Genomic DNA, 27381 nt, shown 5'->3' with positions numbered 1-27381 from the left:
AGAAAAATATACATACATAGTGAAGAATGCTTCTAGTGGTGGTATGTGATATGAAAAGTCTTCTTGTTATATAGGGTTGCTGTTCAACTTTAACTTCTTCAAAGTTTCACCACAGTCATATCCACCCCAAAACAGATTGGGTGAGCCTTTTGGTGTCTAACCCTGTAGTTGGCTATGAAATGGGGAGACATGCAAGCCCTGGCAGTGGGGTAGGTCTCTTTCTGGCCCAGACTCTGTGCAGAGTGGGGGAGGTAAGCAGAGTGGTTCTGCAAACTCAGTAGTAAAATGCACTCTCATTTATCACCAAGAGAGAACGCACTGCTTGCAAATCTGACTGTATGTGAACAGAATTTGTTAACCCCAGATTAATATGTCAAACTTGTCTAAAAGACCCATGTTGAAATTAATGAAACAAACACCGACTTCATAGGGTTATTGGGTTGATGAATGAGTTGATTAAAATCTGTGATGCATGTGGCATGGTGCCTACCCCCAGTCTGTGTTGCTTACAATTTTGTGATTTATCATGTGGCTGTTTAACTGAAGACAGGAAATTTAGTATCTTATCCATTTGTGAGTTCTCTTGGCCACTCTATAAGTCACCTGTGCTGAGCACAGTACTTGACACATAAGCAGTGCTCAGACCCTGGAGTGATGATGGCTGTGCTCTCATAGTGAATTGGCCTGTGAATGGACATGCCAGCCAGAGAGCCTGGAAGTCCTATTTTTGACTAGAGAGTAATAACAGGAATGATTTCAAATCTTGTATATTACCTTAGTTTTTTAATGAGGTAGGACCTTGCTATGTTGCTCAGGCTGTCATGGAACTGCTAGGCTCAAGTGAGTCTTCTACCTCAGCCTCCCATGTAACTGGGACTATATATAGGGGTTCTCTGTTGTGCCTGATTCACACAATCTTTTTTTTTTTTTGGTACTGGGATTGAACCCAGGATGCTCTACCACTGAGCTACATCCCCAGCCCTTTTTGTGTTTTTTGAGACAGGATCTTGCCAAGTTGTAAGTCTTGCTTAGGACTCTTCCTCAGCCTCCAGAGTTGCTGGAATTATAGGTGTGCACCACCATGGTTTGCTCACATAATCTATTTTTAATTAACATTGTTAGATCTTTTTACAATTTGAACTTACTACAAAATACTTACATTGTATTTCAAGGTTAAAATGTTAAAAGTTTTTAAAGAGTTTTCAGTGAATAATAAGTTTCATCCCAATCCAGTTCGCCAGGTACCTGCTTTTTTTTCCTTCTTAGAGATGTTATTACTAGTTTTAGTATCTTTCCATATATGAAATAATTTATACATAAAAATAAGCATTTTAGGATATGGGGTACACTAAATTTAGAAGAGTTATTCAAAAAGTAAAACAATGCAACATTTAGATTGTAATCCTTAGTTTCTGGCTTGACTTTATCTTTTCTTCTTTGAAATGAGTAAATTTGCCCCTCCTGGGCCCTCCTCAGTTGAGTTCTTGGTGCTCCTCTTCCTCTTAGGTTCTAAACAGTGATTTGAACAGAAACTACGTTAGGTGGTTTGTACAAACTTCCCACCATAACTGGACTGGAATGTCTTAAAGTCCTGAGGTCATCCAGTCCTAGTTCTGTCCTCAGACCAGGTGGCAGAGTACCTAGAATCTGCTTCCCTGCTTCAGCCCACAATGGCTCCTCAGGATACTACCTAAAGCTTTAGGAGGGACATCCCCTCTGACTTTCCCTTCTCCCCAGAGTATTCTGTTGTTGCTGCTGGAAGTTGAATCCAGGTCCTCATGAGTGCTCACAACTCCTCTCCAGCATTTCTTAATTTTGCTATATATCTGGGCAGTTTGTGTTCTGTTTCCTGTCTGTGAAGTTTGAGCCCTGAAGAGGTGAAAAGGAGATCAGGCAGACACTGAAGCTAAGGTGTATCCTGTCTTTGAGCTGCTGGTGCCGATTATTCTGGTTGTTGTTTTCATGACCTCCAGGGACTTCATCCAGATTTTGCTGGATGTTCTAATTTATGCTAGAGTTCTAATTTATGCTCCTGAGAGTAAAACTCAGATGTGTTTAGTGATGCTTCTTTTCAGCTTCCTTGTGAATGCTGAAGATTTTCATCCTGAAGAAGAGATTATATATGACCAATGTTCCAGTGCACTGATTTTAAAATTAAGAATAAATATATATATATATATATATATATATATTTTTTTTTTTTTTTGTAAAATTTATAGCATGGAGTAGAGCAGGGTGGCAGACTTCCTGTAAAGGGCCAGATAGTAAATACAGTTGGCCCTCGTATCTGGAGTTCTACATTCATGGATTCAACTAATTGCAGATTGAAAATATTTGAAAAACAATTAGTGTCTATGCTGAACATACACCAATTTTTTTCTTGTCACTATTCCCTGAACAATACAGTGTAACAGCTACTTACATAGCAGTTACATTTTATTAGGTATTATAAGACATCTAGAGATGATTTAAAGTAACCAGGAAGATGTGTGTAGGTTACAGACAAATACTATGCTATTTTATAGGAGGGATTTGGATGTTTAAGGTTGTTTAAGGTTTTGGTATCTGTTGTAGTTTGGATCGTCAAGATGTACTTAAGGTCCATGTGTTGAAGGCTTAGCTCTCTATCGTGGTGCTGTTGGGAGATGGTGGAACCTTTAGGAAGTAGGCCTAGTGGAAGGAAGTTAAGTCATGTGGGCATATGCCCTTGAAGGAGATACTGAGTCTGGTCCCTCTCCTTTCTCTTTTTTTACTTCCCCGCTGCCATTGGGTGAACAACCCTCCTCTGCCACATATCTCCATGGGTAATTGGGTTGCCATAGACACAAAGCAACAGGGTCAAGTGACCATGAATTGAAAAATGTGAAGCCTTGAACCAAAATAAATATAAAGGAGGAACCTATTTTTTTTTTTTTTTTTGGCGCTGGGATTGAACTCAGGGGCACTTGACCATTAAGCCACATCCTCAGCTCTATTTTGTATTTTATTTAGAGACAGGGTCTCACTGAGTTGCTTAGCACCTCGCCATTGCTAAGGCTGGCTTTGAACTTGCGATTCTCCTGCCTCAGCCTCCCAAACTGCTGGCATTACAGGTGTGTGCCACCATGCCAGGCTAAAACAGAGAACCTTTTGTAATATTTGATTATCTCAGATATTTTGTCACAATGATGGAAAGCTGACTACACAGTATGGGGGTGATGCAGATCTTGGAATTAGGATCATGTTAAAATGACTGTATTTTAAGTTTTGTGTATCATATGGTCTTTGCCATAACTAAGGGACCCTGAAGTAACTATGGGGACCCTGTCCCAAAGCAACTACAACAGTATTAAATAACTGGTATGGTTGCATACCAATAAAACTACTTATGTATACCAGAAGGTGAAGTTTGTATAATGTTCAAATGTCATGGAATACTTTTCCTTTTCTTTTTTGGATTTTTTCCATCATTTAAAAGTATAAAATTCTTTCCTTCCTTCCCTTCCCCTTCCTTCCTTCCTTTCTTTCCTTCTTCTTTCTTCTTGAAAGTAATCTCAGGAGTGCTTTACCACTGAGCTACATCCCTAGTCCTTCATTTTTAAAAGAGTTTTTTAGTTTGAGACAGGGTCTCACTAAGTTGCTGAAGCTGATCTCAAACTTGCAGTTCTTCTGCCTCAGCCTCCTGAGTACTTGGAATTATAGATATGTACCACTGTTCCTGACTAAAAATATGAAGTTCTTTATTTGCTTTCCAGCCATACTTACTGTGTGCTGGATTTGGCCACTGGGCTGTGGTTGGTGGATCCACATGTGATGTAAAGTCTAGCAGTTAGAATCAGCCCCTGGGTTCTCACCTGGGGGGCTCTCTTCCTGGCCATTACCTATTCTATGAGCTTTGATTTCTGTGTTGGTAAATTGGAGATGACAAAGTGCCTCCTCACAAAGTTGTAAAGATGTAAATGAGAAATGTACAGTGGTTGGGCTAGATGCTTATCATAGTACATGTTAGTTTATTTCAGTTTCCATTAGCTTCTCTCTCTCTCTCTCTCTCTTCCTATTTAATGTCCTACTCTTAAGTGTATCTCACATATTAAACTTCCCAATTGTACTTTGCTCTCACACTTTCCATGGTAGGTTAAAATAAGAGGCCTAAACTTGAGTTGGTATTTAGTTCCACAGATCAGGATAGATGCTCATCTGTGCATCATAAGACCCTGCTCTTCTCTCCCTAGGGTTGTGTTTCCTGGTCCTCTCCTGGACCCAGCCCTGGGAACCTGGTTTACCAGTTTGACAGGAGAGAATCTCCCAGTTTTCTCAGTTGACTGACATTAATTATCTTAAGATAAATCAGGTACATCCCAGCCTGGTTGAAGTCACTTTTTTCCTGACTCACTAATATGGCCCTTTTGCTAACCCAAATTGTGGGGATTCAACTGGTCCTGTTGATGCTCTAGATCACATTTCTGTTAGTAAGTCTTCCAATAAATTTCATTGTTGCAATTCTAAATCTGTATTTCTCTCTTCAGTCTCATGGCACCTCAGGGCTGGTCTTCATGCACTAGGACTAGATTATTTCAGATGAGTTTTGAATGGCAGAGGGAATAGACTCAGGCTAAAGAGCCACACATCCTGTTTATATAAATGAAAGAAACATGTACACTGAACACTATGCTGATGAAGAGTAGATCAGTGGCTGCCAGGGATTTAGGAGTCGGGAATGAGTGTACAAAGGAATAACAAGGGATTTTGGGGGTGATAAAATTGTTCTGTGTTCTGATTATGGTGGGGGAGGTACATGGATTTATACATATGTTAAAATTTATTAAACCATGGGGACTAAATTTTACTGTATAATAATTTTTAAAAAAAATTTTTATTTATTTTTTTAGTCATACATGACAGTAGAATGCATTTTGATATATAATACATACATGGAATGTACATACATCAATCATATTATAATAATTTTTTACATAAAAGATTTTAAGTTGTTTTTAGTAAAATTAAAAGTTTTAGTGAAGTTCAACAAACCTGTATTTATCACATAGCATATTCAGAGCACTTTTCTATAAAGATAAAATGGTGAACTTCCAATGACTGTAAAGAAACTTTAGGAAAAAACTTGTAATGCACACACATAACTTAATCAGTACTAATCAGACTTTGGAGAGTGTTAAAGAAGTATGTATGTCCAGGCAGGACAACCTGAATAATTTCCCATTCCATATTCTCTCTTCTCCCATGCACACACAGCCAGTTGGGAATCCCTGGATTAAAGCAACTAGTGTGAAATTCGAGTAGTAAATATTAAAGACTAGGTTCTTAGTTGTGAAAAGTGGTAGGAAATTGATGGAATATCATTTTGGAAGACTCATACTTTGCAGAACTTGAGTGATATATTGGTTTCTTCATCTTGGCCCTCAGTAAAGAAACCAGTATGTTCACTTATAACTAAGTAGATCACACTAAATCTGTTACAATTGTAATTTGTGTATTTTTCTTTTTTTAATATCAAATATTCAGTTATATGTTATAACTTTCCATTACTGGGGGGACATTACAAAGAGACTGATAAGTGGCTAAAACATTTTGAAAAATAATTACAAATTAAAAAAATTTTAATTCTCCAGATGATGGTGTTGATATTCAAAGTGGAACCAAGAAAGAAGATCTGAATGACAAAGAGAAAAAGGATGAAGAAGAATGTCCTGTACCTGCATTTAGGGCCAAATCAATCCTGGAGAGCTGGGTATGGGGCAAGCAACCAGGTATTCTAATCTTCTGAGGTTTTGTACTTTGGAAAGCTTGATCTAATACTCCTTTATTGAATACCATAGATGAACTTTTTGTTTGTTAATGGAATCTTCTAAGATTTAATTTTTTTTGTATTGTGATAAAAAATATATATAAATAAAACTTACTATTACCTTTTTTTTGGGGGGGGGGTACCAGAGATTGTTACTGGGCATGCTAAGCAAGAGCTCTACCACTAAGCTACATCCCCATCCACTTTTCAGTTTTGAGACAGGGTCTCACTAAGTTGCCCAGGCTAGACTTGAACTTGTGATCCTGCTGCATCGGTGTGCTGAGTATATGAGATTACAGACATGTGCCACCATACTGAGTCATTACCTACTCTATGAGTAGGTGTTTTAAAAGTATGCATCAGGGACATTAAATACATTCAGATGTGCTACAGTGTAACCACCATTCACACCCTGAACTCTTTAACAAAACTAGAGCTTCCATTAATACTGACTGCTCACCCTCAAGCATTCTAGTTTTGTCTCTATGCGTTTGACTTTTCTAGGTACCTAATGGAAATGGAGTCATATACAGTATTTGTTCCTTTGTCTTTGGCTTACTTCACTTAGCATGTTGGTTTCATTTTTTTTTTAATTTTCTATTTTTCTCATGTTTTCTATCAGTCTCCTCCTCTTCCTCCCCCTCCTCTTCCTCCTCCTCCTGTTCTTCTTCTTCTTTAAGTATTTTTGTATGTTTTAGTTAATTTATTTATTTAATGGAGTGGAGATTGAACCCATGGCCTTGTACATGGGAGGCAAGCACTCTACAAACTGAACTATATTCCCAGCTCTCAATCTATTCTTTAATCTTTATTTCTTTTTGCTTTAGATTCTGTTTGCTTTTCTATCTCTAGTTCCTTAAGGTAGAAGCTTGTATTTTTTCCAGCATCCAAACCAGGGAGCCTGCCTGGATCGTGGCTGGCCATATTTGACCACCTGCCTGCATAAGAAATAGGCAAAATGGTGGAAAAAGGAAAAAATAGTTCTATGTAGTTTGATAAGCTGGGGAGAAGCAGCGAGATTGCTTCTCTGCTGGTCTTGTAGAAGTGGTTATAGTTTAAAGAAACAAAAGCAGGTGATATAGAAATGTAGATTCAGCTAGTTGTTTTCATTTTACATTTATTTAAAACATTTTCTTCTAACTCCACTTATAATTTCTTCTTTGATCCACATATTATTTGGGGATTTTCAAATACCTCATGTTAATGATTACAAAAAATTTGTTGAGGTCATAAAACATATTCTCTGTGATTTCATTCCTTTTAAGTTTGTTGAGAATTGCATTACAGCCCAGGATGTAATCTATCCTGTTTAATGTTTTCTGTGTCCTTGAAAACAGTGTGTACTTTGCTGCTCTGGATCTTAATAAGGTCAAGTTAGTTGATAGTGTTGTTTAAGTGTTCTTGGCTTGAAATACTTTTCTGCCTACTTGTTTTTCACCTAACTGGGAGAGGAGTTGAACTAACATGTGATTGGGTCATCACATAAGACTAACATAACTTAACACAGTCCCTAGTTACTTGCTAGTTTTAAGGATATAAATAATCAGGTTACATAGGCAGAGCCAGGAGAGATGTGGGACAATCTGTAGCTTCCAGGTCTGTCCTGTTTTGCCCTGGACTTTTGCTCTCTGGCCCAGTGTGAGAGATGAGGTATCAGTGAGGCAAGTAGTCACCTCACACAGCCCTGATAATTTAGGATATCCATTGTTTCCATTTTGTAGCCAGAGAGTTATAGACTGTAACCTATTTCAGAGAACCATGACCCATAAATCTGTGGGTTTTTGGTATATTACCAAAAGTAGTTCTAAACTACTCATGTTATGTTAAAAATATGTCAAAGATTAGAGGCCCTTCTCAAATACTTTTTATTTATGTTTAGGCCCAGCCACCTGTCTCCTTTCTCTAGTGTGTCTCCATTGTGATGGGAAAGAAATGAATAGCAGTCTAGCTTCTTAGCTTCTTTTTCTCCTAATGTTAATTGTGGATTTCTTTCAGTTCATAGGCTTTGCTTCATGTATTTTAAAACTCTTGTTATAGGGCACATACATTTTAGGATTATTATTATTATTATTTTGGCAGCCAAACAGAGGGGAGACAGATGGCCTTAGAAACAAAACAAACAAAATCCTGAAAGTCACTTAAAAGTGGAAAATAGCTGGGCACTATGATGCATGCCTATAATCCCAGATTTGGGAAGCTGAGACAGGAGTGTTTTGGGGTGGGTTAAACTTTCCAGAAAGACCTCAGAATCCAAAATAATAACTAATTACTGAGAACAGTAAATTGATGAGGAAATCTAACTGTGTTTTTTTGAATTGAGTTGGTATTTTTTTTTTTAGTGTTGTGTTTTCTTTTCTTTCTTTTTTTTTTTTTTTAATATCAGGGATTAAACCCAGGGGCACTTAACCATGGAGCCATATCCCTAGCCCCCACCCCCCCCCCTTTTTTTTTGTGACAGGGTCTTGCCTAGGGCCTTGCTAAATTGTTTAGGCTGGCTTTGCCCTGGAGTCTTCCTGCCTTAGCCTCTGGAGTTGCTGGGGTTACAGGGTGCACCAACACACCCAGCCAGTGTTCTGGTTTCTGATGAGGAGGTTCTTTTCTTTTCTTTTTACTTTTTATTGATGTCTAGCTCCCAGTGCGATAGACTGGGCCTGTGGAACAGAAGAGATGTGCTCTTGGAAACATGTTAGAAAGTCAAATCCTACCTGGGTGTGGTGGCCCATGTTTGTAATCCCAGTGGCTCACAAGTTTGAGGCCAGCCTTGGCAATTTAATGTAAGGCCTTCAGCAACTTAGTGAGACCTTGTCTCAAAATAAAAAATAGAAAGGGTGAGGCATATAGCTTAGTGGTAAAGTGCCCTGGGTTAAATTCCCACTATTGCTCCTTCCTCCTCATAAAAATGGAAAATATAGTGATTCTTCAGGAAGGCTAAAGCTCCAGGAAGGCTAAATTGAGAAGATGATTTCTTGAAGGAATTCCTCTTGGGACATGTACTTGAAAGGCCTGTCTCTGTGAAGGTGCTGTTCATAGCAAGGGCTGAGGTGCCTGCCTCTTGGTGCTGGATCAGGCTCCTATTCTGGAGGGTGACTTGATGTGGGTGCTGTGAGCACAGGGGTGCTGCTTCACTTATACATCTTTCTGCTTGTCCATCTTGAATTTAGTGTGAAATTTAGAGTGTTCTTCATTTGGTTTTCCATAAGTATCAGCTCTTAGTTATTGGAGCTTTTGATGCAGAAGCTCTAGGCTTGGCATTCTACCTCTGGTGCTGTTCTGATGCCCCATGAAGCACCATCCTGAGATTCCTGGGGAGTGGTGAGATGTGAATCTCTAATGCCTTCTAAAACCTCTGTTCTCATGTAGAAAGCATAATCAGGCCGTAAGCAACCTGAAAACTGATGTCTTACATCCAAGGGAAGTTAGTAGGGGTGTTGTCATTTTTGACGCTTTGAGGCCCATGATTGTTGACCTCATGCCTAATAAGCATAGAGGTATAAGCACATGAGAGCCCCACTCTCATCCCAGCACTGGGAGCAGTGCTGCTATAGGGGGTTGATGGGAAGTAACCAGATTTACAGTTCATCCATAATTATTTATATTCTTTGACTTAGACTTAATTGAAAGACTAGAATCCTTTGAATTATTTTCATTCTGGTGATCATTTTTTAGCTCCTTAAAAATCACTCCTTAATATGAAGATTTTTCAAAATGTACTGAAGTACAGAGAATAGTCTAATGAAATATCACTTATTCATCACACACTCTGACTAGTTATTTCTTCCTCTTCTTAAATAATTCCATAAATGTATTAACTTTTGTGAGTCACGCATGATAGGTAATTTTATGGAAATGTTGTTTTTATTTTGAATTTACTTTCATAACAAGAAAATGATGGCTAGAGTTTTTCTCTGTATAGGAAATATTCTGCTGAGGAGTTTAACTCTAGATTTGTATTAGTAACTTTTACATGATGTTTATGGAGCTACAGCATACCATGTAGGCTAAGAGTGGTCTGTGCTATATATTGTGTTCTTCTGTGTGATCTTACACATGTTACTTAACCACTCCGTGTCTCAGTTTCCTAATCCACAAAATGGGTGGATTTTGTGGATTAGGAATGGTCACTTGAGACTATGTGTGAAGATTGCTTGAGCTAAGATTTTATACTTGTAAAGTGTTTAAAACTGTTTTGGCATGTATTGTATACTTGGGTATCATTTTTCATCATAATCAATTTTTGCGGCATTAATAACAATCGATGCACAAGTTGTTGACGTGTTTTTTCTTGCCATGTTTTCTAGATGTGAATGAACTGAAGGAATGTCTTTCTGTGCTGGTCAAAGAGCAGCAAGCCCTGGCTATCCAGTCAGCCACCACCACCCTCTCAGCCCAGAGACTCAAGCAGAGGCTGGTGATCCTGGAACGCTACTTCATTGCCTTGAACAGAACTGTTTTTCAGGAGAATGTCAAAGTTAAGTGGAAAAGCAGCAGCATTTCTTTACCTCCTGTGGACAAAAAAAGGTAATAATAAAGTGAAGTGGTGACTGCTCACTATACAACTCAGGGTCTTTTGTTTAGGAAAGTTTAGTTTAGGGTTTTGGTATAGTCTCTTTCCTAACTGTGTGGAATTTTGTCTTTGCTTTCCCTTCTCTGTGTTAGGTATATTTTGGAAGATGGATTTGCTGATTTGCTCATGGACTAACAGACCCTTTTGCATATTAGTGTCATTGTTTCAAAGACCTGTTTCTTTCAGTAATTGTTGAAGCCAGATAAAAGTTTAGATCAGCTCCAGTCTAAGGTTGAAAATGGGATCTCAATATTGTAGTTTTGGTTTAGCTTTTTTTCCTCCAGATTTTTAAAATTGGTGCTTTATAATTATGTCTTTTTGCCTTCTTCTGGTAAGAAAGATAGGGAATAGTCAGAGCATGATGTTAGTGCCTAACTAGTTTAGAATCTTCATTTTTCCCCCCTTTCCTAATGTGATTTTCTTATTCTCTTATTACAAGTGATGCTTTCAGGAATATGATTTTTGATTTGTTGCTATCTGGTAATACATTAGCAGATTTCCTTGGAGGTATTAAACCAGGAGGTTTAAATAAGGCTCTAGTAAAACTGTGTTTTTTCCTAAATATAGTTGCTTAACAGACTTGTTCTCAGAAGACTAGGTTGCCAGATGGGACTTATATTTCATGTGGTTAGAAATCGACTTTATTTGGTTGTATCAGTGACTTTTACTCTCAAGAGCACATGGAAAGTACAGGAGACAGAAGGAAGCATGGAAAACCCATGCTCACCTTGCCCTAGAGATAAGAGTGCTAACCGAGGCATATTTCTTTGATTTAAAAAAACTTTAAATCCAGTTGAAATCACATTGCATGTCATATTTAGAGTATAGCTTAAGATAAACTAAGCCAAGTGACAGATAACAGTCAGTAGTGTGATTCTTCCTTTCCTTCCTAATTGGAAAGTGACATCCTGCCATGATGGCCATTAATCAGAGGTCTCTGCACATGTGAGGAGCAGTAGATGCTGAGATTATCCAGGTGCGCTTGTGTGTTTATCAGATCACTATTTGTTTTGAGAATATTTTCCTGATTGTGAATACAGTCTATAGTAGGAATACTACAGCCTATGTTTGTGTATGAAATACTATACAGTAAAGATAGAATTTGCTGTTCATCATTAAGTTAATGTTATACAAGCATTTTTGTATTCTAGTTTTTTTTCAGAATGAGTATTATGTTCTACCATTTATGTAATTTTTTACCATATACAGAATGAAATTATGACCTGCTAAGTGAACATGTTTGTTTATTTTAAAATATTTTTTTCGTTATAGTTGGGCACAATACCTTTATTTTATTTATTTATTTCTATGTGGTGCTGAGGATCAAACCCAGGGCCTTACACGTGCTAGGCAAGTGCTCTACCACTGAGCCACAGTCCCAGCCCCTAAGTGAACATTTATAAGTAATAAAAATTTAAAAAGATGTGAGAATGATTAGGCACAACTAACTCAGCACGATGGGGTGAAGTGGGTAGGACAAGTGTAAAATACAAATGACCAAAAGTGAGACTGGCTAGGCTGTGGGTGTTCCCTGTGTTGTTCTCTATCTGTTGTTCTCCTACTTATGTATTTATCTCTTTTTTTGAGAGGGCGTTATTGGGGATTGAACTCAGGGGCACTCAACCACTAAACCATATCCCCAGCCCTATTTTGTATTTTATTTAAACACAGAGTCTCACTGAGTTCCCTAGTGCCTTGCCATTGCTGAGGCTGGCTTTGAACTCACCATTTGCCCGTCTCAGTCTCCAGAGCCACTGGGATTACTAGTGTGCGTCACTGTGGCTGGCTGTATTTATCTCTTTATTATTTATTTATCATTGGCCTCCCCTCAGTTAGAATACTGCTCCCTGAGATTGTTTCATGAGCATTTTCCCAAGTATGTAAAATACTTGGTAGATGTCTTTTAGTTTTCTTAAAAAGAAAACATTTTAGTTGGCATGGTAGTGCACGCCTGTAATCCCAGCTTGGGAGGCTGAGGCAGGAGGGTCATGAGTTCAAAGTCAGCCTCAGCAATTTAGCAAGGCCCTAAGCATCTTAGCGAGACCCTGTCTCTAAATAAAATATTAAAAGGCTGGCAATGTGGCTCAGTGGTTGAGTGCTCCTGGGTTCAATCCCCAGACCAAAACAGAGAAAACATTTCCTTTACAAAGGACATTTGGTAAGAGTTTTTTTAAAAAATGAAGCTAAATGTCACCTATGATATGGCCATCTAAAGAAAATCATTGATCACATCTGGTCCAAATCTTTCCATATTCTTTGTTTCAGTATTTCACATTTCTTTTCCTGACCAGTTATTACATCTCCATGTGTGTATCCACAGTTCTCGACCCACAGGCAGAGGGGTGGAAGGGCTTGCCAGAGTTGGATCCCGAGCAGCACTCTCCTTTGCCTTTGCATTCTTACGCAGGGCTTGGCGGTCAGGTATGTGTGCTCAGCATGTTCTGTTTTCTTGGTATATGAGGAGATTTGGGTTCTGTGACCAGTTCTGTCCCATGTATCCTTGAGCTGATTTCGTATGTTCTCTGTGCTTCAGAGTCTTTTAAAACGAGAGACTTTTGAGTCTATTTGACATTTTAAGCCTATGCTTAAAAAAATAAAAAGGACTGAGTATTGTGGCACACACTAATATTACTTACTTAGGAGGCTGAGGAAGGTGGATCTCAAGTTCAAGGACAGCTTTGGCAATTGAGCAAAACCCAGTCTCAAAATAAAAAATAAAAGAACTGAGAATATAGCTCAGTGATAGAATGCCCTGGGTTCAACCCTCAGTGGCCAAAAAAAAAAAAAAAAAAAAAAAAAGTTTTCATGTATACCCTGCCCCCTAACTGAACCATCACCACGGGATACCTCAGTACTGATTTATTTCTAGAAGGCTAAGAACTTAGTACAGGTTGAATACTCCTAATCAGAAAATCTAAAATCCGAAACGCTCCAAAATCTGAAACTTTTTGACTATTTGACATGGTGCCACAAATGGAATGTGGTGGGTCACAGTCAAGATACATTTGCACTAAACATATTGCCTTTAGGTTACATGTATAAGGCATATATAAAATATAAATGAAATTTGTTTTAAGACTTGGGTCCCATCTCCAAGATGTCTCATTACGTGTATGCAGATATTCCAAAATCTGGAAAAAATTTGAACGGTACAACACTTCTGATTCCAGGAATTTCAAATAAGGGATATACAATCTGTTTTGCCTCCTTGATAGCCCCCAAATATACAAATGATTTTGAGACAACTGTGTTAGATTTTGGTCCATCAAATGAGGGTCTTAGTAGGTGACAGTGGGCATCTTCTCACCTGAGGGTTGGGAGACTTAGCTGGAAAGTGAAGGAGCTCTCTTTGTCAGTGTTGCCTGAGTGGTGGTCAGCCTTTCTGACTTGTGTGTGTGTGTGTGTGTGTGTGTGTGTGTGTGTGTACATGTGTGCCCAGGTGAAGATGCAGACCTCTGCAGTGAGCTATTGCAAGAGTCCCTGGATGCCCTGAGAGCTCTTCCTGAGGCTTCACTGTTTGATGAGAGCACAGTGTCCTCCGTGTGGTTGGAGGTGGTAGAGAGAGCAACCAGGTTCCTCAGGTCTGTCGTGACGGGGTAAGTTCTCTCTTTTCATACCTTCCTGTGGGAACAGTTCCAGCATGCTTGATAATCGTTTCTTTATAGCTAACCAACCTATAGGTTGGTTTCTTACCTGTTATTTCAGCACACCCTTAGCTCTGATTCCAGGTCTTGGCTCTCAGATGTTCAGATGGCATGATTTATGATACTCTGGTTTGACCCAGGAAGTTGTCATATTGAATGGGGTGGATACTTTTGTATTTTACTATTTTTAAGGCATTTGATGATTTGTTGATTCATCATTTATAAAGTGAGCACTTCTTGTGTGTCTCTTGGTCATAAATAGGAAGGAGCCACTGTTCTGAGGGTTGTGTGGTACTTGGTAGGTAACATGGTAATAAAGAGCTACTCAGGATCAAAATATTTAAACTGGGTCTAGAGATGTAGCTCAGTGGTAGAGCACTTGTCTAGCATGTGGGGGGCCCTGGGTTTGACCTAGAAAAATAAACAACAAAACAAAACGTTTAAACCTATAGTATGTTAACTTTCTGTCACCACTTGTTACTGTGGCAAAATATTTGAAGTAATCAACTTAAAAGGAAGGAAGGTTTTGTTTAAGAGGTTTCAGCCATCAGTTGACTGTTGCTTTGAGTGTGTAGCAATGCAGTATATATGGCAGTGGAGCCCGTGGTTGAAGAGACCTGTTTACCTCATTGTAGCTGGGAAGCAGAAAGGGGATGGGGCTAGGATCCTGATATCATAAAGGGTGTGCCCCCAATGACCTAACCTACTTTCACATAGCCCCACCTCCTAAAGTTTCCACCACTTTCCAGTAGGGCCTTGGGCCTGAGACCAAGCTTTCACAAGTGAGCCTTTGGGAGATCATCTCAGATCCAAACGGTACTGCATAGCTACTCTTGAGTTGTTTGAATGTGAATCATTGTCTGTAGGGAAGACCATGAACTGTGGTCTTGGATGCTATGTGTTTTGTAATGGTTTCTAAATAAAGCAAATGCAGGGCTGGGGTTGTGGCTCAGTGGTAGAGTGTTTGCTTCCCACGCATGAGCCACTGGGTTCGATCCTCGGCACCACTTAAAAACAAATAAATAAAGATATTGTGTCCAACTACAACTAAAGAAAAAGAAAGAAAGAAAGAAAGAAAGAAAGAAAGAAAGAAAGAAAGAAAGAAAGAAAATGCATATACTCAATACAGAATTCAGTTGCAAAGATGAGTAGAGGAAAAATGAGTTCTCTTTGCAGTCTCCTCTGTGGGGTCTACGCCTTCAGGCTATGAATCTGTTTCTTGCTGGTGAAGGTGTTGTCACAGAAATTTAAGGCTGAGGGCCCTAATGATAGGCTTGGAATTAATTTCAAAAACTCCACTGTAATGTTGATATCGTAAGATCCTTCTTCCCCACTCTTGGGTTTAGGAATTTGTTATATATTACAAATATTTCTTTTGATCAGATATAAAAATAAGCATAAAAAATTTGTATTAATGCTTCTAATAAAATATTATCTTTAGAGGCCAGGGATTTGGCTCAGTGGTAGAGCACTTTCCTAGCATGTGAGAGGCCCTGGGTTCTGTCCCTGGCACTGCAAAAACAAAACAAACACTCATCTTTCCTACCTCTCTCTCTCTACAAGTTAATCATACATTTTAAGATCTCTGATTAAATTTGTGTAACAAATGTCAGAATCCTGATTCTAAATATCAAAAATATATCTTCTACTGGAGAGAGAATTTAATTAACATGTTGGTATGATTTTATGTTGTGCTGCTTTCTCTGATTTTCTTTTTTTTTTAGAGAGAGAGGGAGAGAAAGAGAGAGCGAGAGGGAGAGAGAATATTTTAGTATGTATTTTTTAGTTTTCGGCAGACACAACATCTTTGTTGGTATGTGGTGCTGAGGATCGAACCCGGGCCGCAGGCATGCCAGGCGAGCACGCTACTGCTTGAGCCACATCCCCAGCCCTCTCTGATTTTCTTGTCCTGCCACTGTTGCTGTCATTTCAGAGATGTTCATGGAACTCCAGGGACCAAAGGGCCAGGAGGTGTTCCCCTGCAGGATCAGCACTTGGCCCTGGCCATCCTGCTGGAGCTGGCTGTGCAGAGAGGCACACTGAGGTGAGTGGTGACAGGCCTGAGATATCTTAGGAGTTGCCTGAGTCTCCACACATTTCTTTCATTGTGTGGCATTTCATTGCATTGTTCCTGTAGTAAATGTAGACTTGTGTCCCAGGGTCCTGTCTTCCTTCTAAATCTAAGTCCTTTCTTCTAATATATGTTTTCTTCCTTTTTTTTTTTTATACTTAGTTGTTTAGTCATCTAGGAATTATTATTTTTCCTTAGTTTTTCTTTCCTTTTTTTTAAATTTTCTAGTTTTAGGTAGACACAATATCTTTATTTTATTTCTATATGTGGTGCTGAGAATCGAACCGAGTGCCTCATGCATGCTAGGCGAGCGCACTACCACTTGAGCCACATCCCCAGCCCCCTTAGTTTTTCTTAAATTATTTTTATTCCATTAACTTAAGATTCTAGAAATTTCCTGTAGGAAGTACTTTGTGAATGTTGTAACTGGTTTTTTATTTCTGATCAACAGAAGGTGGATGTCTTGCATTAAAATCTTGGCATTGATTCAGTGATTTTATTGCCAAGAATTGTTTCCATGGCATTGTTTGAATTTCCTTTAATATTTAAAGCCTTTCTTTGCCTTTATTTATTTAGTTGCTGGCTTTTATTTTTAATGGGTCATGACAAAACAAGTTAACCTGTTTTTGCCTGAGAATAAATATCTTTCCTCCCTCAGCCAGATGTTGTCTGCCATCCTGTTGTTGCTTCAATTGTGGGACAGCGGGGCACAGGAAACTGATAATGAGCGATCTGCCCAGGGCACCAGTGCTCCACTTCTGCCTTTGCTGCAGAGGTTCCAGAGCATCATCTGCAGCAAAGACATGCCACACACAGAGGGGGACACACATGTAAGTATCACAGGAAACTTTGTGTTTAGGTGTACTCTTCATTCTAGTTATATTAAAGACGTAGACTTTTATAAGCAAGGCCAGAGTGCATATCCATGGCAATAATGTCTCTCGGTATGTGTGTCCTTGATAATGACAGTAGTGAGTCAGATGGGACAGGCATGGGAGGCCAAGTGTGTGTTACCTTGACAAGGTAGAACATCACAAAAGCTGTTGGGATTCATCCATATGGCAGTGAGTGGCCAGAGCCACCTCTGAGCTACAGGTCTTGGACTCTGTATTCTCATTTTTAGATTGTTTGTATTTCGTAGGAGGAATATGTCATGACATGGATCTAATGTACTTTTAGAGAGACCTTCCTCTTGCCATGTGATGCTCTGTGCCATCTGGAAATTCTAACAGCAAGAAGACCATCACCAGATAGCCCTCAACTTAATAGCTCTAGAGCCATGAGCCAAAATGAACCTCTTTTCTTTTTGAAGTAGACCAATACAGCAAAATAGACTAATACAGTATTTAAAATTCACTTTCCTTCATAGTCAAGCATAGCACAGCAGCTGCTTCGCACAATCAGGCATTAACTCACATACTCCAAGGACTCAGTGGTTCTGGCTCAGCACAGAGAAATCTGCTCAGTCAACATGGCACTTTCTCTTCTGATAAAGCCACAAGTACTCAGTTATGAGTAATCACCTCCCAAAGATGCCACCTCTAAACATTGTTCTCAGATTGTTTCTACCTTCTTAATGTCTCACAATGGTAATTAAGTTTTAACACATGAACCCTTAGGAGACTGAATCAAACCGTATCCAAAACATAGCAGAAATGATAGAAGATGCAATGAAGACTTGTTCACGTCCAGGAAGGAGGAGTGGGTTAGTAGAGGAAAGAGGAGTGGTATAAATCCTGACACTATTTCAAAAGCAAAGCCTGAGCAATAAGTCATTATCAGCTCTTACATCAATGATGCAGGGAGGTTTGCTGAAGGTCAGGGCTAAGGTCAGTGTGGAGAGGAGCCACAAATCCTATTAAAAGGAGGTGGTTTAGGGTTGGGGTTGTGGATCAGAGGTAGAGTACTTGTTTAGCATGCATGAGGCACTGGGTTTGATCCACAACACCACATAAAAACAAAATAAAGGTATTGTGTCCACCTACAAGTAAAAATATATAATATATAATATAATATAATATATAATATATAATATATAATATATATATAATATATATATAATATATATAATTATTATATATATTTCTTTTTTTTTTTTTTTTTAAAAAGGGAGGTTGTTCAAAATAGAAAAATCTCACTTTGTCCACATCAAAGAAATCCACACATGCAATCATCTTAATTGTCCATGTTAATTCCTGCCCAGGAGACCTAGGTGACCCTTCATCCTCTATCACATCCATTGTGCTGTTTATGGAAAAGACTTGAATCAGCAAGCACAGACTTCATTGTCAATGCAAAACCAAGTATAAAACACAAACTTGCAAATAAATATCAGAAAAGTACAGTGGAAATAGTGGTTCATTTTGTTGGCCCTTCCTGTGTGTCAGGCACCATGCAAGGCACGTCATCTGAGTTGTTCCTGTGTTTAGTCCCATCTCTACACTTCACCAGTAAAGAGGCTGAGATAGTGGGGGAGTAGGTGCTGGGTCTGTTCTGGAACCCTAGAACTGCTGTTCTTTACAAGTCTATGCTGGATTTTGCTTCTTTTTTGGAAAGAGTTGACTATTCCATTTTTATGTTTTGGCTTGCTTTATCTATCATTTAGCACTCTTACATGATACTACAGCTTTTCTGCTTTTGGAAGAATTAGAACTATGACTTAATTTGGAAATAAAATTAGGTTTTTCCTCAGAGTGGGCAACATTTAGATTAAGGGGTTTTAAATTTTCATTTGGTTTAATAAGGGATTTTGTTTTTAATTTTCAACACCTGGTTGAAGTACTGTGTTATTCCCATGGAACTTGTTCTGTGTTGTTCCAGGGACCCTGGGGGCAAGCATGCCTGTAGGATAGTTTGGCCATAGTTATCCATGTGGAGTCTGCACATAGGCTTCAACTACATTTGATGCAATAAATATATAGATGCATAGTCAGTGTTGTGTGCATTTATATAGCAATAAATGAATAGATATATAGTATAACTATCATCATCATTTAATGGCTAAAATGAGCAGATTTTATAGATAATGCATAATTGTAAGCACCAACATAAAAACAGTGACTGGAGGCTAATTGTGTTACTTTACTTTTTTCCACCATTTCTGAATGTTTGTTTACTTTTTGTTATCTAGCTTTTATCTGGCCCTCTGAGCCCCAATGAAAGTTTCCTGAGGTATCTCACTCTTCCTCAAGATAATGAGCTTGCTATTGATTTACGACAAACAGCAGTTGTTGTCATGGCTCATTTAGACCGCCTGGCTACACCCTGTATGCCTCCTCTGTGCAGCTCTCCTACATCTCATAAGGTATGTGCTGGAGCAATATTTACTTATTTTTTACAATGTTGGGGATTGAACCCAGGGCCTTGAATATGCTAGGCAGACATTCTGCCACAGAGCTATACCCTCACCCTCTGGAGCAATATTAGTAGCACTCTCATATTCTCATTCTTTGCATGTGTAAGGCTTACTTTTTCTGGTATTGGCAATAAGAGCTGGCTTATAGTTTTTAAATGTTTTTACAGTTCAAGTATTGTCACTGATACCATAGTGATTGATGCACAAACTGAGGTGCACGAGGCTTCTGAACCCAAACGAGGGTCCCAAGAGCTCACCTTTTATCCACATGGCCACAGGCCTTCCTGCTTGGTGAAGGAATTTCTGCCGAAAGTTAGTCTTTTTTTGTGGTGGTGAGAATTGAACATAGGACATTGCGTATGCTAAGTATGCATTCTACCACTGGGCTATATTTCTAGCTTAGAGCCTTTTTTGTATACTCTGAACATGGGCTTTTATCTTAGTATGCAGTGATGGTTATTGTACAATGATGATGTGATGATGTAGTTATATTTTATATATGATATATGTAATAGTGATAGTGGTAGTAGTGATCTGCCTGTGTGGAGAGTACCTGGGGAATGCCAGCCCACCAGGGACCTCACACATACAATCATAAAAGATTGAAACAGTCTTCCCCCATGGTATCCATTAGAAAACCAATGTTTGGAATGGAAATGAATATTGTCAGGGTCACATAGTGATCTTATTTTTGAATCCAGATTTCTCTAGACTTTTATTTTTAATATGAATAAGAGTTATTTTATTTTACAGTTATATTTAAAAAATAAGTAATCACATGGTCCAAAAGTCAAAATTATATGCAAAGAGATATATACTGTTACTTACTTTATTGCCCTCTGTTTACCCAGTGTCCCTCCTGGTTGTTTTCACTTTTCTAATTTCCTCTGTAGCCTTTTGTTGTTCTCTGGAATGACCCTATTAATGGTAGCATGCTATAGTTATTCTGTGTCTATTTTTCTCACTAAATATATATGTTAGAGAGTGTTCTGTATTAATAAAAAGAGCTTCTTTTTTAATTTTTTAAAACTAGCTTAGTATGTCATGTATGGATGTATCCATCTCTCTTCCTTTTTAATGTAATCTCCTGTTGGTGTATTCTTGGGTTATTGCTAAAATTTTGCTACCCAAATACTGTTGCAGTAACCTGCCTAGTACATGTGTTTCTCCATCTGTGCACACGTGTGCACCCGTCCATGTCTGCCAGTGGGATGACTTGTTGTGTGCTCGGCATCTCTAGATTGCTCCCATACAGTTTGGTCTCTTTCAGCCTCACCTATAAGGTTGGTTACCTCCCAGCCTTGTGTTTGGGCTTTTGAGTTTTTTCCTGTTATTGCGCAAAATGGTAATCTAATGTGGTTTGAGCATTTTAAACTACTTTGAAGGGCTGCTAATACTACTTTTTATTTTTAAAATATTTTTTTGGTAGTTGTGTATGGCAGCATACCTTTATTTTACTTTTATGCGGTGCTAAGATCGAACCCAGTGCCTCACACATGCTAGGCAAGCATTCTGCCACTGAGCTACAGCCTCAACCCAGCTGATACTACTTTTTAATGGGCTTTGTTAAAATGAAACATTATGGGAAAAATAACCTGTTTATTTGTTTTATCTTACCAGTTAATTTAGGTAATGTGGAATATTCTGAGTTATTTTGATGTTTTGAATCAGCTTCCTTTCTTTCTTTCACTTGCTTTGTTTTTAGCTTGTAAAATATCAGTGTTATTCCTTGACAATTTTTTTTTTTTTTTTTTTTTTTGCTATAAAGGAAATGTTTATTTACTCTTTTATCTTACAGGGATCATTACAGGAGGTCATAGGCTGGGGTTTAATAGGATGGAAATACTATGCCAATGTGATTGGTCCAATACAGTGTGAAGGTCTTGCCAACTTGGGGGTCACGCAGATTGCTTGTGCAGAGAAGCGCTTCCTGATCCTGTCGCGCAATGGCCGTGTCTACACGCAAGCCTACAACAGTGACACACTGGTGGGTGTTGTGGATGCTGTGGTTGCAAGCTTTCCTAGGTGGGCGTGATCTCTGCTACAGACACTACCTGCTCTAGCTTTCTTCCACATCATTGATAAGCATCTGTTCTGTATGTTATTAATCATATTTAATAATCTCAGAATTAATCCTTATTGTCAAGGATTTGAGTTGTTAAGATCAGGAACTCCTTACAGAGAAACCCACTGTTAGATACCTATTTATAAACCAAATTTTTATATGTAAGCCCATTTGACTCTGAGGCCAGGAAGTTAACAGAAGAGGGAGTTTGGGCTTTATGGGAATGGTGGCATCTTGGGGACATGTGCATTCTCCTTAAAGGAAGGTACTTCCCCTCTTGAACTGTGTGTTCCTGTTGCACAGGGACAACCTGTACTACCTGGCACTAGTACTAGTCATGCCAAGGACCACTTGGAAGTTGTCTGCCTTCTTTTGGTTCATGGTGGGTTGGGTGGGACTTGAGAACCAGACTGCAATCTCTGGAGTCTTACAGTCTTTCAATTAGAACCCGTTAGTTCAGCAGACACTTGATTGGGGATAGTCGTTCTGTTTTCATTATCTTTCAACTTAATACTAATATTCTTATTTTTACCATTTTAGGCCCCACAATTGGTCCAGGGTCTCGCTTCCAGAAACATTGTAAAAATTGCTGCTCATTCTGATGGTCACCACTACCTGGCTTTGGCTGCCACTGGAGAGGTGTACTCCTGGGGCTGTGGGGATGGTGGACGGCTAGGCCACGGGGACACTGTGTATGTACAGCTTATTCCTGAAACTGACCTGTTCTCTTGTGTGGCTATATCCAAAACAGGATGGAAAAATGGAATATGACTGGGTGTGTTCCAGCTGCCCCAACATGTAGGGCTCAGATAGAGTGCTGTGATATGTCTTCCTTTAATGACTCCTTTAGGAGCTTTGCCCAGGAGTGGAGGATGATGGAATCAGCCCTTTTGCTTGCTCTCCCAGATGAAGTAATGGCCAGCAGTTGCACCCGTACCTTATTTTCTGAAGCAAATCTCATGTGTTGTCCCTTCATTCAAAAATATTTTATCTGTCACCAGCCAGTAAGGCCCTCCCTTTCCCTTGAACCATAGCATTGTTTTCATAGATACAAATATCAACAGTTTCTTGTTATTACCTTTTTGATGGAAGCTTTTGATTACTGTGAGAGAATAGAAATAAAACAGAGTCCTTGTTATAAATGTCTATTTATAAAAATGGAGAGGCCTGCCAGTTTCCATGGAGTGATAGACACTCATACTTTGCTGTTGTAAGTGGATCCTGGCAGGAAAGACTTTGGCATTAGGCGAAATTGAAGCTACATAAGTGTGTTGATGTGATCAAGCACACTTCATGTGGTTAGAGCCATGAGTAGGAAGTGGGCAAGTGCACCATTGGGAACAATGTAATCCTGACTGAAGAGACCAGAGGGCATATAACCTGTTCACATTGCAGGGTGGGGATGTGGGACCATTGCTCATAAAGTCTTCTGGGAAGAATCTCAATCCTTAAGAAAAGTAGGATACATGTAGTACATTATTCATGCAGAGTTAAAAAATATCCCAAATGTGATAGTACTGTAAAGGACTCAAACAAATGTGGCAAAACTATAATGAAAACCAAAGTAACAGAATTCTTATTGTCAGACTGGAGAAGGTGGGATTGGCATGGGCACATGAGACTAAAGAGGCTCTGAGGTAGAGGATGGGAAGTATGGGTGATTTGTTCATTGTTTTACTTTATGGTACTCTTACAGTTTACTAAGTACAAAATATTTCTTAAGAAAATCATTCTTAACTGATATTAAGTGCTAGAATGAGTAACTTGTCTCTTGTTCTAGGAGTTTAGGGAAGGAAAAAGATCAGTACAGATTGCAGGAGTTAGAAATTTTTGGGAGGAGTTAAACTAAGCTAAACAAGAAGGGAGAGGTTATATCCAGCAGAGTCATGGCTGTCCCTCTCTGACCCAGTGTCTCTATTGGGTCATAAAGCAAGTAAACCATGTCTTTTGAGAGGCTAAAGTGGGTTGGTATAGATTTTCAATAAAATAGGAAATATTCTGGATTGTAAGCATAGGACATTTTGAAAGTGTCAAGATTTCTTTAATTAGTAAGACTTTTCTTTGCTGATTCTTACTTTTTTGTACTTTCTGATATAGATTGTAGTGTGGAGTGAACCCTGCTGGCTTCATTCTGTCTACATGTATTTAACAAATATATATAAATCTCAGCCACCTTTTTGAGGTTTACATACAATCAGATGAATCAGTTTGAAAGATATGATTGAATGGGTTGTCCAATGCAAGCAGTTGGGGAACCACCAGAGTCAAAATACAGTGTGTTTTTGTTGGTTCTGAGGCTTTCTTTGTACTCTTTGCAGATCCTTGCTCCTCATCTCCAGCTCCTGGCAACCTCTGATTTTCCCTTTGTTATTATTATTTTGTTTCTTCAAGTATTAACAGTATGTAAGATTTTGATTTTGGCTGCTGCTTTTTTTAGTGGTGCTGAGGAGTGAACCCAGGGCCTTGTGCGTATGAGGCAAGCACTCTACCAACTGAGCTACATCCCAGCCCCTGATTTTGGCTTCTTTAAGTTAGCATAGTGTTTTTATTTTTGAGGGGCAGGAGGGGGGATACTAGGGATTGAACTCAGGGACATTCGACCATTGAGCCATATTCTGAGACCTATTTTGTATTTTATTTAGAGACAGGGTCTCACTGAGTTGATTAGCGCCTCACTTTTGCTGAGCCTGACTTTGAACTCTTGCCTCAACCTCCCAAGCTACTGGGATTAGAGGTGTGCACCACCATGCCCAGTTTAGCACAACGTTTTAAAATCCAGCCATGTTCTTGGGTGTATTGTTTTGATTTTGATCTGTTGCTGATGAACAACAGCAATGGTTTGAGACGTTGTAAATAAAGCTTCCATGGATTTTATTGTACAAGCCTTATCTATTTATTTATTCTGTGGTACTGGGGATTGAATTTAGCACTTCATACATGCTAGGCAAGTGTTCTACCACTGAGGTACATCCTCAGCCCTTTTTATTTTATTTTGAGACGGAGTCTTGCTCAGTTGCTGAGGCTGTCTTCAAACTTGTGATCCTGCTGCCTCCGCCTCCTGAGTAGCTGGGATTATAAGTGTCCCACTGCACCTAGCTGTAAAAGACTAATAGACACTGTTTTTGATATTCTACTGGATACCTTAGTTTGTGTTGTGTTCCAGTTTAGTAAGAGTGTTGGCAATGTAATGTTTGAATTCTCTCTACTTAGTTATTTGTAAGATCTGTGATAGTCTATTCTTTTTTTAAAAAAAGTTTAAAATTTTTAAATTTTTGAGATAGTCTTTTTTTTTTTTTTTTTTTTTGCGGGGCATGGCATACCAGGGATTGAACTCAAGCTCTTGACCACTGAGCCACATTCCCAGTCTTATTTTGTATTTTATTTAGAGACAGGTTCTCGCTGAGTTGCTTAGCACCTTACTTTTGCTGAGGCTGGCTTTAAACTCAAGATCCTTCTGCCTCAGTCACTTGAGCTACTGGGATTATGGGCTCATAAATGTGCGCTACTGTTCCTAGCTTGATAATCTGTTCTATTTTTTTTTTCTTTCTTCTTTTTTTTTTAGTATTTTTAGCTGGCGATGGACCTTTATTGTATTTATTAATGTGTGGTGTTGAGAATTGAACTCAGTGCCTCAGACATGCTAGGCAAGTGCTCTACCCCTGAGCTGCAAACCCACCTGATAGTCTATTCTTTTCTTAGAAATATAAAAAATTTAAGTTTATTTTAAAATTAAATATATTTGGGCTGGAGATGTGGCTCAGCGGTAGCGCGCTCGCCTGGCATGCGTGCGGCCCGGGTTCGATCCTCAGCACCACATACAAACAAAGATGTTGTGTCTGCCGATAACTAAAAAATAAAATATTAAAATTCTCTCTCTGTCTCTCTCTCCCTCTCCCTCTCTCTTTAAAAAAAAAATATATATATATATATATTCACTTATTTGTCCAGGAGTAGTAGATTTATTATTGAGTCATTGTCTTCTGCATGGGGTCAGCAGAATTTCTGAACACTTATACTTCAACATTTTGGCCAATAGTCTATTCTTTTTTTTTATTTTTTTAAACCTTTATTTTATTTGTTTTTATTTTTATGTTGTGCCAGGGATCGAACCCAGTGCCTCACGCATGCTAGGCGAGCGCTCTACCACTGAGCCACAAACCTGGCCCCTAGTCTGTTCTTGATAGTGAACTTCCTTTGCTAACACTAAAAAGTGCTTAGAAGGGAATTCATATTTGTTCTGTTCCTCCCCACAGGCCTCTGGAGGAGCCTAAGGTGATCTCTGCTTTCTCTGGAAAGCAGGCTGGGAAACATGTGGTGCATATCGCTTGTGGAAGTACTTACAGTGCGGCCATCACTGCTGAGGGGGAGTTGTACACCTGGGGTCGTGGGAACTACGGCCGGCTGGGCCATGGTATGTTTCCTTTGTGAGAACATGAGCAAGTGGTAGAAGGTTGCCTCATCTGAGACGACATAAGTAACACATTTACATCTGTTTGAAGGTTCCAGTGAAGACGAGGCCATTCCAATGCTGGTAGCTGGACTTAAAGGACTGAAGGTCATTGATGTTGCATGTGGGAGTGGGGATGCTCAAACCCTGGCTGTGACTGAGAATGGTAGGTAGAGCTCGTATTACCCTTGGCAGATTCTCAAGAATGCTGATGGCTACTTGCCCGGAGGAGGGACATTTGGAGTAGAGTGACCCTCACAAAGCTGTTTTGCCCTGTTTACCTTTAGATGGGTGTGGGTCTCAGTGGCCTCAGTGAAGAAGCCCATGAAGTTCTAGGACTTTGGCTTATCCAAAGCCAGCCAGTTCATTAGGGGCCACTTGTTCTTCCTTGAGTATTTTAATTTTTAACTAAGAATCAGAATTAAGTGGAATAATTGATTTTCTTAATTGTGTCTGTTAATATATTCTCTAATGTTCAGCCATGCTTGATTCCTTGTGGCAAATCTTGCTCAGTCTTTGTGTATTGTATAGTCTGATACCACATTGTTTCCTTGTTTTTAATTATTCTTTTGTGCTTGTTAGAGTGTATTCGTTTTCTATTTTTTGGTACCAGGGATTGAACCCAAGGGTGCTTAACCACTGAGCCACATCCTCAGCCCTTTTAAAATATTTTATTTAGAGACAGGTCTCACTGAGTTGCTTAGGGCCTTGCTAAGTTGCTGAGGCAGGCTTTGAACTCTAAATCCTCCTGCGTCAGCCTCCTGAGCCACTGTGCCTGGCTATTTATCAGGTTTGATGTTTTGAATCACTTTGATTTTTAAGATTTGTATCTGTCTTGTCAATATTATGTCAGTCTGTCTTCAATTATCATTGGGGAATATGTCTGTTAGTATCAGCTGGGGAATCTCTCAGCCTGCTCTTTCCTACAGAGTTGGAACCACCCATTGAGAATTGACTTCTGGGAATTTCTTTGGTGAATGATCAAAGATTACTTTAGGCAATTTCATATCCACATAGGTCCTACTACTCTTGATGGAACAACAGTGCAATCATCTTACTTTTGTTACTGTAACTCCTAGAGAAGGATGATCTCATCTGTCATCTGAAAGGTTCTTTCTGGCATGAAGCTTTTGATTTGATATTTCATTGTTGTTTTTAAATGTCCATTGTTGAGTGAGTAGTACTTTACAAAAATTCTGACCAGGAAATATTTATTTATTTATTTGAAATAGGTTTTAGGTATGTTGCCCAGACTGGCCTTGCACTTCTGGGCTCAAGCAGTTTTCCTGCCTCAGCTTCCTACATATCTGAAACTACAGGCTTGGGCCACCATGTGCAGCTAGGAAATATTTTCTTACGTAGCTATGTTAGTATATTGTCCTTGGTATTCTTTCTGTAAAATTGCTGTGTTAAGAAAACTTTATGATTATAATGTTGATGTTGAATAAAT

General features: G+C 39.0%; 1 protein-coding gene across 1 annotated transcript in view; it reads left to right on the top strand.

The window, feature by feature from the left end:
* LOC144251635 (E3 ubiquitin-protein ligase HERC2-like) overlaps window positions 1-26097 on the top strand; it is a gene marked incomplete at its 3' end in the record, with an annotated part of 45214 nt that extends 19117 nt beyond the window's left edge. Inside the window, exons 4-14 of the mRNA XM_077794451.1 lie at window positions 5610-5747; window positions 10084-10303; window positions 12670-12770; window positions 13789-13945; window positions 15927-16037; window positions 16723-16894; window positions 19195-19368; window positions 21218-21406; window positions 22025-22176; window positions 25738-25895; window positions 25984-26097. Coding sequence (XP_077650577.1) covers window positions 5610-5747; window positions 10084-10303; window positions 12670-12770; window positions 13789-13945; window positions 15927-16037; window positions 16723-16894; window positions 19195-19368; window positions 21218-21406; window positions 22025-22176; window positions 25738-25895; window positions 25984-26097 — 1686 coding nt within the window. The remainder of the gene's footprint in view (window positions 1-5609; window positions 5748-10083; window positions 10304-12669; window positions 12771-13788; window positions 13946-15926; window positions 16038-16722; window positions 16895-19194; window positions 19369-21217; window positions 21407-22024; window positions 22177-25737; window positions 25896-25983) is intronic.
* Between the last annotated feature and the right edge of the window lie 1284 nt (window positions 26098-27381).

This window comes from Urocitellus parryii, unplaced genomic scaffold (genome assembly GCF_045843805.1).
Source record: "Urocitellus parryii isolate mUroPar1 unplaced genomic scaffold, mUroPar1.hap1 Scaffold_1396, whole genome shotgun sequence".
In the NCBI taxonomy this organism is placed as follows: domain Eukaryota; kingdom Metazoa; phylum Chordata; class Mammalia; order Rodentia; family Sciuridae; genus Urocitellus; species Urocitellus parryii.
The sequence above is the reverse complement of the archived record's forward strand: the minus strand, read 5'-3'. Positions and strand labels throughout refer to the sequence as shown.